This window comes from Xenopus tropicalis, chromosome 10, assembly GCF_000004195.4.
Source record: "Xenopus tropicalis strain Nigerian chromosome 10, UCB_Xtro_10.0, whole genome shotgun sequence".
Taxonomy (NCBI): Eukaryota; Metazoa; Chordata; class Amphibia; order Anura; family Pipidae; genus Xenopus; species Xenopus tropicalis.
In genome coordinates, this window is record NC_030686.2 from 7,934,170 (window position 1) to 7,946,557 (window position 12,388).

General features: G+C 40.0%; 1 protein-coding gene across 1 annotated transcript; it reads left to right on the forward strand.

Annotated features, from left to right (window-relative positions):
* The first annotated feature begins 520 nt into the window (after positions 1–520).
* krt12.1 (keratin 12, gene 1) lies at positions 521–11,643 on the forward strand. The gene is made up of 7 exons (XM_031894433.1): positions 521–1,033; positions 4,778–4,860; positions 5,757–5,913; positions 6,593–6,751; positions 7,214–7,339; positions 9,118–9,331; positions 11,376–11,643. The coding sequence occupies exons 1-7, from the start codon at positions 644–646 to the stop codon at positions 11,381–11,383; spliced, it is 1,137 nt and encodes a 378-aa protein (XP_031750293.1). The 5' UTR covers positions 521–643; the 3' UTR covers positions 11,384–11,643.
* Positions 11,644–12,388: the final 745 nt, after the last annotated feature.

The following is a 12,388-nucleotide window of genomic DNA, read 5'->3' on the forward strand; positions in this document are numbered from 1 at the left end:
GGATCAAGTACAGGTACTGTTTTATTATTACAGAGAAAAGGGAATCATTTAACCATGAAATAAACCCAATAGGGCTGTTCTGCCCCAATAAGGGGTAATTATATCTTAGTTGGGATCAAGTACAGGTGCTGTTTTATTATTACAGAGAAAAGGGAATCATTTATTTGCTTATAATGGAGTCTATGGGAGACGGCCTATCCATAATCCGGAGCTTTCTGGATCACAGGTTTCTGGATAACGGGTCCTATGTCTGTATTTTATGAATAGATAATCAACCCTGCATCAGACATTAACACAGGTTGAAGATATGTCATTTGGGTCGTATTTATTCAAACACAGAAAGCAGCAGATAGTTTGCCATTCCCCCGCCGCGGCTCATATCTCTTGTAAACATTAATGATTTCACTGAGAATACAAAGAGGGGCCTGTGACTGGCTGAGCAGCTTTGTCATTTGTGAAACCGGCCAATGACCTGGGGGGAGTTCAAGGCTGCTCTTTGTATCACTTTATCATGGTTTAAACATTATTTAGGGGATGTGCTCCATTTCCCAAAAATATCAGATACATAAGAATCGAGGACTAAGGAGAATTTAGTAGAATAGATCTACGCTCTGTCATTATCAGTATTCGTCTTATCGACCAAATGTACAAGCACGTCGTTGTTAAAGGGGGGCACGTGCAAGTGGGGGGCTCAGGCGGTGGAAACTATAGAAAGATCTCAGTTGGTGGCTATGCATCGAGCGTCTATGCCGGAGCCGGGGGGCGGAACACCAAGGTTTCGACAGATGGAAGCCCCGGAGAACTCACTAGCCGCCATTTGTATATCAAAACCGTTTCCATCGGCGGCAACGAGAAGGAAACGATGCGGAATCTGAACAACCGTTTGGCCACTTATCTGGAGAAGGTGCGCTCGTTGGAGAAGGCCAACGCTGAGCTTGAGGGGCAGATCAAAGAATGGTATCAGCAGAACTCTGGATTTGGGAAAAGAGATGACGCTCATTACTTTCAGGTCATAGAGGAGCTGACGAAACAGGTAACGAACCTGGCACAAGAGAATACGTAAAGTATCCCAGCTTTACAGTTTGGTGAGGTATTGGATCTGTTATTCAGAATGCTCTGGGCCTGATAAGGGATCTTTCTGTAATTTGGATCTCCATAGTATAAACCTACTGAAAAATCATTTAACCATGAAATAAACCCAATAGGACTGTTCTGCCCCCAATAAGGGGTAATTATATCTTAGTTGGGATCAAGTACAGGTACTGTTTTATTATTACAGAGAAAAGGGAATCATTTAACCATGAAATAAACCCAATAGGGCTGTTCTGCCCCCAATAAGGGGTAATTATATCTTAGTTGGGATCAAGTACAGGTACTGTTTTATTATTACAGAGAAAAGGGAAAACATATTAAAAAGTTTGAATTCTTTGATTATTATGAAATCTATGGAAGATGACCTTTCCGTAATTCGGAGCTTTCTGGATGATGGGTTTGTGGATAACAGATCCCGTATTGCCTGACTGCATGTGTGGGACAAAGGGGGTATAACAAAGAGTTTGCTCACAAACGGCTGCACCTTTTAGGTGTTAGTAGTTTAAAAAAAAAACAAAACAAAAAGAAACCCCAACTTGTTTCAGTGCAGAAATGTACAGAATACAAAGAGTTGCGGGGAGAATACTGTAAATGCCTTAAATACTGTACATATTCAGCAAATCTCACGTTAATGCTACTTCTTTTGTTTTCTGTTGTTTTTTTTTCTCTTTAAATAGGGGCAAATGCTCTGGTTGTTATTTTAGTGTCTTATTGTATTTGTGACATGTAAATGCCGTAGAGCTGTCTTAACACTTTAATGAATCACCCACATTTTTTCCACAGGAAAGAATTCAAGGTACTTGTGTTTGTATCTGTGCTGCCAAACTGAACGTGTCTTAGGGTGAAGACACACGGAGCTACTAGTAGCAGCTACTAAAACAGACAATGCTGATCATTTACTGATAATTGTCTCTACGTGTGTTTAGCAGAGGCAATTCTCAGTATTGTCTATGGCAGGGGATTTTCTGGCGTTTAGTAGCTGTGAAAAAGTAGCTGCTACTAAGTAGCTCTGTGTGTCTTCACCCTTACTGTCCCCTGAGTTGCAGTTAGGGTGAAGACACACAGAGCTACTAGTAGCAGCTACTTGTCGTGGCTACTAAAACAGACAATGCTGATCATTTACTGATATCTGTCTCTATGTGTGTTTAGCAGAGGCAATTCTCAGTATTGTCTATGGCAGGGGGTTTTCTGGTGTTTAGTAGCTGTGAAAAAGTAGCTGCTACTAAGTAGCTCTGTGTGTCTTCACCCTTAAGGGATAGGTGCTTATTAGTGATGAGCGAATATTATTAGTTTCGAGCGAAACGTGTTTGTCATGTGATTTTTTTGTTGCCCGCGCCCATTTTGACGCGACTGCACCCTTTTTAAAGTGACCACGCCTATTATGCCATGACCGTGGCTTTTTTTGACACGCAACAAATTTTCCAGCTGCGATTTTTTTCGCAAAACAATTCGCCAATGGCGCAATGCGGAAACTCGCTGCAAATCTATGCCTGGCAAAAAAAAATTCGCTCATCACTATTATTAAGGCGTAGTTGTGAGTGCTGGCATCTTAATGGGTGCAAAATTTAGCCTGTAATATCTGCCCCTGTAGAGAATGGGCGAGGGGAGGCAGTCGGGAACTGGGGAATGACAGGAGGGGACTGGAGGAGTGTGTTGGGAATCATGGGGGTTGTAGTTTGTTGTGTTTCCTGTTAGGAAGGGTGGAGACATGAAGGGTTAAATGAGGAAGAAAGTGATGGGGGTGTTCTCTTTTACTTTGAAGATATCCCACCCTCCCTCCCTCCCCGGGGAAAAGGGGTAAAAGAGTAGGGGTACTAGTATGGAGTCACGGGGGGAGGGAGACGGTGATAGACCACAACCAAAAAAGCAGGCACCCATGGATCTATGGAGCATAGAGAAGGAAAGGCTAATAAAGAGTTAATCCCAAGCTGCAAGCATACCTTCAGTTCTCCCAATAGTGCCCTTAAGTCTCTCCATATTTCACCTGTTCAGATGATCAGAAGCCTCATAGGGAAAAAACGCTGAGCTGTGTAAAGAAAGTTCCCATAATGCTTTGCTCCTGCACCGAGACCATGTGTACATACTCAGTTAGTTAGACTATAGGAAGCTTTCTGCTGATTGGCTCAGATCCACATTCCTAAAGGGGGGGGAGAGTGAGTTTTTAGCATTCTTGAGGGAGGGGAGAGAGCAGAGAGCTGCGTGTCTCTGGCACAGGAAACCAGAGACAACAAATCTTTTGATAGAGCATTTCTGTGAGTGCTTATGGCTGTATTTACATAGACCTTTCTGATAAAGCTTACTTAGTTTTTACCTTTCCTTCTCCTTTACTCATAGGCCTTGGCCTGTTATATCAGTTATGCAGCAGGCAGGCTGTTAACCATCTTTATTCCTAGCTTCCCAGTCTCCTCCCACTATTTCTCAAGGCTGCAACATTCTAACATCCTTCAAACGCATATAACTTTATAAAACATAACACAGATACCTAACAGGGCTAAAGTGATAGGAGGGCCCGGTGGAAGGGGCGTGAGTTATGGAGGAAAGGGAGGGACAACAGTCGGGCCCCTCACTCTTGGTTAGAATAGTTTGCAGCCTTCAGCGGCTATTGGGGGTTACAGGGAAGTTCATTGTTAAATATTATATAAATGTAATTGTTTTAATTGCTTTATACTTAACTGATGTTTATATATGCTGGTAGTTATTTGTGAATATTTGTTAATAAACCAGCTGAGGCCTATGTTACCTCAATAAAGGAGGGGAGGAGCTTGTGGTTGTTGGGGAGGAGCCCTTGTCTCTGCCCCTGTCATGTACAAGATGGTTATCCTTTGGCTAAACCTGTATTGAATCTAACTATTTGCCAAATGGACCTATTCTATTATGAGAAAGTAAAGAGGAGCCAACTCTTCTACCTCTTTTACCTTCTTCATAAAAACTCCCTGCTTGAAGCACCAACCAATACCCATAGTATAAAGATAGTGGTGCAGTGGAACTATATATACAGTATATAAATTTTATTTATTAGTGATGGGCAAAATAATTCACCAGGTATGAATTTGCGGCAAATTTCCACATTTTGCCATGGGCGGGCAATTTTGTGAAATGGACTACAAAATTCGCTGCAGAAAATTTCATGTGCAAAAAAAAATTGCATTGCATATTTTCCGCCATTTTGCAAATCTTTTCGAACTTTCACAAAGTTTGAGCTTTCAGCCAGCGCTACACATTAGAACTGCTTTCAGCTAACCTATTGTTTCTCCTACTCCCATGTAACTGGAGGAGTCCCAAGCCGGACTTGGATTTCTTACTATTGAGTGCTATTCTGATACCTACTGGGAGCTGCTATCTTGCTCCCTTCCCATTGTTCTGCTGATCGGCTGCTGGGGGTGAGGGGGGGGGATATCACTCCAACTTGCAGCGCAGCAGTAAAGTGAGACTGAAGTTTATCAGAGCACAGGTCACATGGCTGTGGCACCATGGGAAATGAAGAATATGGCTAGCCCCATGGGAAAAACAGATTACAATGCAGGATTCTGCTGGAGAAGCTCTATTAACTGATGGGTTTTGAAATAAACATGTTTTCTCATAACAGTATATCTGGTTTCTGGAAGATAGACCCCTTACTTCAACCACATTTTCTTCACCCACCATTACTATGTAATAAGCTTTGTTTTGTATTTTTATTTCTCAGATTGTAAATGCCAAAATGGAAAATGGCAAATTGCTGCTACAAATGGATAATGCTACACTCGCCCTGGATGACTTCAAAATGAAGTAAGTGTTATTCTATGTTATGAACAGCAAAGTATTTTTTTAGGGATGGCAGTTCAAATAAACCCAATAGGGCTGTTCTGCCCCAATAAGGGGTAATTATATCTTAGTTGGGATCAAGTACAGGTACTGTTTTATTATTACAGAGAAAAGGGAATCATTTAACCATGAAATAAACCCAATAGGGCTGTTCTGCCCCCAATAAGGGGTAATTATATCTTAGTTGGGATCAAGTACAGGTACTGTTTTATTATTACAGAGAAAAGGGAATCATTTAACCATGAAATAAACCCAATAGGGCTGTTCTGCCCCCAATAAGGGGTAATTATATCTTAGTTGGGATCAAGTACAGGTACTGTTTTATTATTACAGAGAAAAGGGAATCATTTAACCATGAAATAAACCCAATAGGGCTGTTCTGCCCCCAATAAGGGGTAATTATATCTTAGTTGGGATCAAGTACAGGTACTGTTTTATTATTACAGAGAAAAGGGAATCATTTAACCATGAAATAAACCCAATAGGGCTGTTCTGCCCCCAATAAGGGGTAATTATATCTTAGTTGGGATCAAGTACAGGTACTGTTTTATTATTACAGAGAAAAGGGAATCATTTAACCATTAAATAAACCCAATAGGGCTGTTCTGCCCCCAATAAGGGGTAATTATATCTTAGTTGGGATCAAGTACAGGTACTGTTTTATTATTACAGAGAAAAGGAAATCATTTTTAAAATAAATAGAGATGGCCTTCCTGTAATTCAGAGCTTTCTGGATAACAAGTTTCCAGATTACGGATCTCATACCTGTATCAATACACAGTAGATATGAGGTCCATGCCCTCAGAGAGTAGGTTAGTTTTCCACAACTAATTATTAGACACTAAATATGTTTGAGATAGACTTGAATATGAGCTGAATCTCGGTGCCGCCGTTGAGAAGGATCTTTCCGAGCTACGCAAAGTCGTTGATGATCTCACCATGACTAGAACAGATTTGGAGAGTCAGATTGAAAGCTTAAAAGAAGAAATGGTTTATCTCAAGAAGAACCACACTCAGGTAATTGTAGCAAAACAAAAAATGAACTCTATGGGGGGCAATTACTAATGTTTGTATTTTATGGGGGTTTTTTGCAGAAAAAAACACATTTTTGTGATTTATTAAGTCTATATTTTGACCAGTAAAGGGAGAAGACAACAATTATAGTTTGGGAAAGGTTTATTAATAACATATATTATTAACCCATTTGAATCCTTAACAGAAGATTTATTTCCATCATTTATTAGGACCTCACCTCTGCAATAGAGTCTTGCAGCATTTGGGGCACCGGTGGGTTACCCAAAAGTGGGGTCACGGGTCTGCAGGTTGGGTCGCGGGTCTTATTCATATTTCTTATCTTGTATTATATTGCCTATATTATCTATATTTTACTCTTTTAAAGTTTTTTTGCTATTTCCCCCCCCCCGCCCACTTCTGATGTCACTTCCAGTTTGCAGCAACAGCACTTCCTGTTTAATGGTGGTCAGCGGGTCATGGATCTGGTTGCAGGGTTGGGTAGCAAGTCAAAGCAATTAAGAAGGCGGGTCCAGGTTGAGGGGCCATGGGTCCAGGCTGGGTCCACATCTCAAAAATCGGTTCAGTGCAGGACTCCAAGGATTACTTTACCTTCAGATATTTCCAGATGACATTTACAATCTTAGATTTGTTAAAATATACATTATACTTATTATCTCAACAGGACATGGTTGGACTTCATAAGCAGGAAGGTACCATTGATGTGGAGGTAGATGCGGCTCCTTCTGTAGATCTTGGCAAAACCATGGAAGACATGAGATCTCAGTACGAGCAGTTGGTTGAAAAGCAGCGGCTGGAAGCTAAATACGGCTTTGATAGGAAGGTTCGTATCTTTAATGGCTAAAAGTCTGTTAGAAATGAACTTACAAATGAAACAATAAGGGAATAACACCTTTTTTACAAAATGCATCAGTTAATTGTGTTGCTCTAACAGGATCCTGCATTAAAATCTGTTTTTCAAAAGATCAAATAGATTTTTATATATTCTTAGTTTCCCAGGTGCTCTCAGTCATGTGACTATATGAGTGAAGTCATTAGATGATATTTTTTTCTTATGCAGCTGACTTTTTTTTTATGGATGCAACTTTTTTCAAGTCATTGAGTGTTTGTCATCTGTCACTGAGAATTTTTGCCGCAGTTTTGGGGAAAAGCAGAATTTTTACACAAATCCATGCCTGACAGAAATAAAAATTTGCTAGTCACTATTTATAATTTGCACTTTCTAAATTAGACCCCATTATATTGTAAGATAACACATTACCATATGCTCTTTCTTGAAAATAAGGTAGAAGAATGGAATGAAGAGGTACAAACAAATACAGCTGAATTAGAAAAATGCAGAAAAGACCTTTCGGAACTTAAACATAAAGTACAAGATCTGGAAATAGAGTCACAAGCAGAGCTGAGTAAGGTACGTTCCCTTTGTAACTGTTCTACTGACAATGACTACAATACAGAACCAACGCTTGTGTTCTAGTATTACAATTGCAGGTATGGGACCTGTTATCCAGAAGCTTTGGACCTGGGGTTTTCCAGATAAGGGATCTTTCCATAATTTGCATCTCCATACCTTAAGCCTACTAAAAAAAATCATTTAAACGTTAAAAAAAGCCAATAGGATTGTTCTGCTCCCAATAAAGAGTGTAATAATAAAACAGTACCTGTACTTGATCCCAACTAAGATATAATTACCCCTTATTGGGGGCAGAACAGCCCTATTGGGTTTATTTAATGGTTAAATGATTCCCTTTTCTCTGTAATAATAAAACAGTACCTGTACTTGATCCCAACTAAGATATAATTACCCCTTATTGGGGGCAGAACAGCCCTATTGGGTTTATTTCATGGTTAAATGATTCCCTTTTCTCTGTAATAATAAAACAGTACCTGTACTTGATCCCAACTAAGATATAATTACCCCTTATTGGGGGCAGAACAGCCCTATTGGGTTTATTTCATGGTTAAATGATTCCCTTTTCTCTGTAATAATAAAACAGTACCTGTACTTGATCCCAACTAAGATATAATTACCCCTTATTGGGGCAGAACAGCCCTATTGGGTTTATTTCATGGTTAAATGATTCCCTTTTCTCTGTAATAATAAAACAGTACCTGTACTTGATCCCAACTAAGATATAATTACCCCTTATTGGGGGCAGAACAGCCCTATTGGGTTTATTTCATGGTTAAATGATTCCCTTTTCTCTGTAATAATAAAACAGTACCTGTACTTGATCCCAACTAAGATATAATTACCCCTTATTGGGGGCAGAACAGCCCTATTGGGTTTATTTCATGGTTAAATGATTCCCTTTTCTCTGTAATAATAAAACAGTACCTGTACTTGATCCCAACTAAGATATAATTACCCCTTATTGGGGCAGAACAGCCCTATTGGGTTTATTTAATGGTTAAATGATTCCCTTTTCTCTGTAATAATAAAACAGTGCCTGTACTTGATCCCAACTAAGATATAATTACCCCTTATTGGGGGCAGAACAGCCCTATTGGGTTTATTTCATGGTTAAATGATTCCCTTTTCTCTGTAATAATAAAACAGTACCTGTACTTGATCCCAGGTCCTGAGCATTCTGGATAACAGGTCCCATACTTGTATATTTTAATGTTTATTCAATACTTAGGGGCTGATTTACTAAGACACGAATTCCGACCGAATTGGAAAAATTCCAATTGGAAAACGAACATTTTGCGACTTTTTCGTATTTTTTGCGATTTTTTCGGCGCCTTTACGACTTTTCGGAAATTATCGCGACTTTTTCGTTACCAATACGATTTGCGCGAAAAAACGCGAGTTTTTCGTAGCCATTCCGAAAGTTGCGATTTTTTCGTAGCGTTAAAACTTGCGCGAAAAAGTTGCGCTTTTTCGTAGCATTAAAACTTAAAAGGCGCGATGTTTTGCGCAAGTTTTAACACTACGAAAAAATCGCAACTTTTTGCGCAAGTTTTAACGCTACGAAAAAATCGCAACTTTCGGAATGGCTACGAAAAACTCGCGTTTTTCCGCAAAAATCGTATTGGTAACGAAAAAGTCGCGATCATTTTCCGAAAAAATCGCAAAATACCGACCATTACGAAAAAAACGCAATCGGACGCATTCGGCCCGTTCGTGAGTAAGTAAATGGGCCCCTTAGCCTTACTTGGAATAACTAAAGGAATCTTTACTGGCAGAGAAAAGCTGCAGGAAATGCCCTCGATAATGTGAATTCTCGATACACTATGGAGTTAGCAGACAAACAGGAGAAAATTGCTCGTTTCGAGGAACATCTACAACAAACACGGAGAGACGTCGGTTTTCAGATCCAAGAGTTTACCATCCTGTTTGATCTAAAGAATAGGCTGGAGGCAGAAATTTCTACTTACCGCCGTCTCTTGGATGCAGAAGGTATGGGAGAAAATATATTAAAGATAACTATGTATAGTAGTGAGTATAAGCTGAACATATATGAGCAGATCTAACTGTCCCCTTGGATTGGTCAGTGCCAGCTTTGATCCAATCCCCCAACCAGTGGCTCAGGGGTAACATGTTGCTCCCCAACTCCTTGGATGTTGCTCCCAGTGACCAACAAGTTAGAAAGCAAATATCTGATTAGTTGCTATGAGCTGTAGCTATAGCGTTGGCTTACACACTATAATAAATATGCCCATTAGTGATGGGTGAAATGTTTCGGCAGGCATGGATTTGCGGCAAATTTCTGCGTTTCGCCATTGGTGGATTGTTTCACGGAACGGATGAAAAAAATTTGCATCCAAAAATTGTCGCAAGAATAGTCGCACATCCAAAAATTGTCGCAAGAATAGTCGCACATCCAAAAATTGTCGCAAGAATAGTAGTGAGCGTCAAAAGAAGTCGCACATCCAAATTATCGCGAGAATAATCGCAGGTGTAAAAAAATAGTCGCGCGTCCAAATTTTCGCAAGAATAGTCGGTGGTGTAAAAAATAAAATAGTTGCATGTCCAAATTGTCGCAAGAATAGTCGCAGACGTAAAAAAAAATAGTCGCGTGTCCAAATTGTCGCAAGAATAGTCACAGACGTAAAAAAAAATAGTCGCGTGTCCAAATTGTCGCAAGAATAGTCGCAGACGTAAAAAAAAATAGTCGCGTGTCCAAATTGTCGCAAGAATAGTCGCAGGCATAAAAAAAAAATAGTCACGCGTCCAAATTGTCGCAAGAATAGTCGCAGGCGTAAAAAAAAATAGTCGCGTGTCCAAATTGTCGCAAGAATAGTCACAGGCGTAAAAAAAAATAGTCGCGTGTCCAAATTGTCGCAAGAATAGTCGCAGGCGTAAAAAAAAAAAAATAGTCACGCGTCCAAATTGTCGCAAGAATAGTCGCAGGCATAAAAAAAAATAGTCGCGTGTCCAAATTGTCGCAAGAATAGTCGCAGGCGTAAAAAAAAAATAGTCACGCGTCCAAATTGTCGCAAGAATAGTCGCAGGCGTAAAAAAAAATAGTCGCGTGTCCAAATTGTCGCAAGAATAGTCACAGGCGTAAAAAAAAATAGTCGCGTGTCCAAATTGTCGCAAGAATAGTCGCAGGCGTAAAAAAAAAAAAATAGTCACGCGTCCAAATTGTCGCAAGAATAGTCGCAGGCATAAAAAAAAATAGTCGCGTGTCCAAATTGTCGCAAGAATAGTCGCAGGCGTAAAAAAAAAAAATAGTCGCGCGTCCAAATTGTCGCAAGAATAGTTGCAGGCGTAAAAAAAAAAATAGTCGCGTGTTCAAATTGTCACAAGAATAGTCGCAGGCGTAAAAAAAAAATAGTCGCGTGTCCAAATTGTTGCAAGAATAGTCGCAGGTGTCAAAAGAATAGTTGCGGGCGACAATTTTTTTTTCCGGGCGACATTTTCGCTGTTCCGCAAAACTTTTGAAAGATTCGCGAATTTATTGCCAAAGCGAAACGGGATAGATTCGCTCATCCCTAATGCCCATATACTGTATGTACTGCCAAACAGTGCCTCCTGTAGGCTGCCCATCCCCATAGGGGCTACCAAATAGCCAATCACAGCCCTTGGTACCCCCATTAACTCTTTTCATGCTTGTGTTGCTTCCCAAAGGTTGGGGACCCCTGATCCAATCCGATTAGACAGCCCATTAACTCATTTAGCTGCTGATCCTATGAATGCTATAATTGGATTAAAATTATTAAGATAATAATAGATAAATACAAATAAATACAAGATACAGTTGCAATAAGTTAAGAGTCAAAGACACAAGAGGATGGAGGTCCCTGCCCCATAGAGCTTACAATCTATATAACTAACTATAAGCAAATCCAATGTGAAATTTACAAGTTTGGACCTGTATATGCTGGGAGATTATTTAGTTGATAAATAAATCTATATTGTTATTAAAGCTGTTTTGTAGCCCTAACATTGCAGTGTAAAAGTGCCGTTTAATTCAGTTTACTGCATCTATGTTTTGCAGGTCAATAACCAAGGCCAAAAATCACCAATCAGTAGATGTGCCAAATGAATAAAGAGGATTCATAAATGAAGATGAAAGCTATCTTTGATTGATTGTGCAATGAATGTCTGTGGAAATTACAATAAATTCAAATATAAGGATATATCTACATATATATTTATATATAAAATCACTCGCTATATGTTATTATTCATATTGGTGGATATAAATAATGTAATGTATCATATGTAAAACCCTGCTTCATCTAAATAAACCATTTTCATATAAATATACTTGTTTAGTAGTATGTGCCATTGGGTAATCCTAAATAGAAAACTGCCATTTTAAGTACTAAGGGCCGCCCCCTGGGATCATAGGATTCACGGTGCACACAAACAAACCAAGGCACACATTCATGTTAGGCCCCATCAGCCAATGAATGGGCAGAGTTCTGCCTGTTACTCCCACACTACTTCCTGTTACAGTCAGAGCTGCTTTATGAGGGTTACTAGTTCCAAGAGAAGGGCACCAACTGCAAAGAGGAACCCTGAAGCTAAAAAGTCAGACAATCTCTGTTATATTCCCTACCACAGGGATCCCCAAATTGTTTAACTGGTGAGCCACACTCAGATGTAAAAAGTGCTGGGGAGCCACACAAGCATGAAAAAAGTTCTTTGGGGGCCAAATAAGGGCTGTGATTGGTTATTTGGTAGCCCCATGGGGACTGCTGGCCTGCTGGTGTAAAACTGTGTCTCTGGGCTTTCAAAACTTTTCTCCAAGCCAGAAATGTAAAAATGGCACCTACTTTGGGGCCCCTGGGAGCAACATCCAAGGGGGTGTGGTGAGGAACATAAACCATCTGACACCGAGGCTCTGCATTGTTGGATCCTACTGAAGGCTTAGGATATCAAGGGTGGTATCAATGCACCAAGTCAGCCATTGCCCATTGAGGTTTTTTGCCTGGCCCAATGAATATACAGGAAATTATTGGACAAACTGCTGACTCAGCCTGGATGGTCCAAGTGCGCAACTTT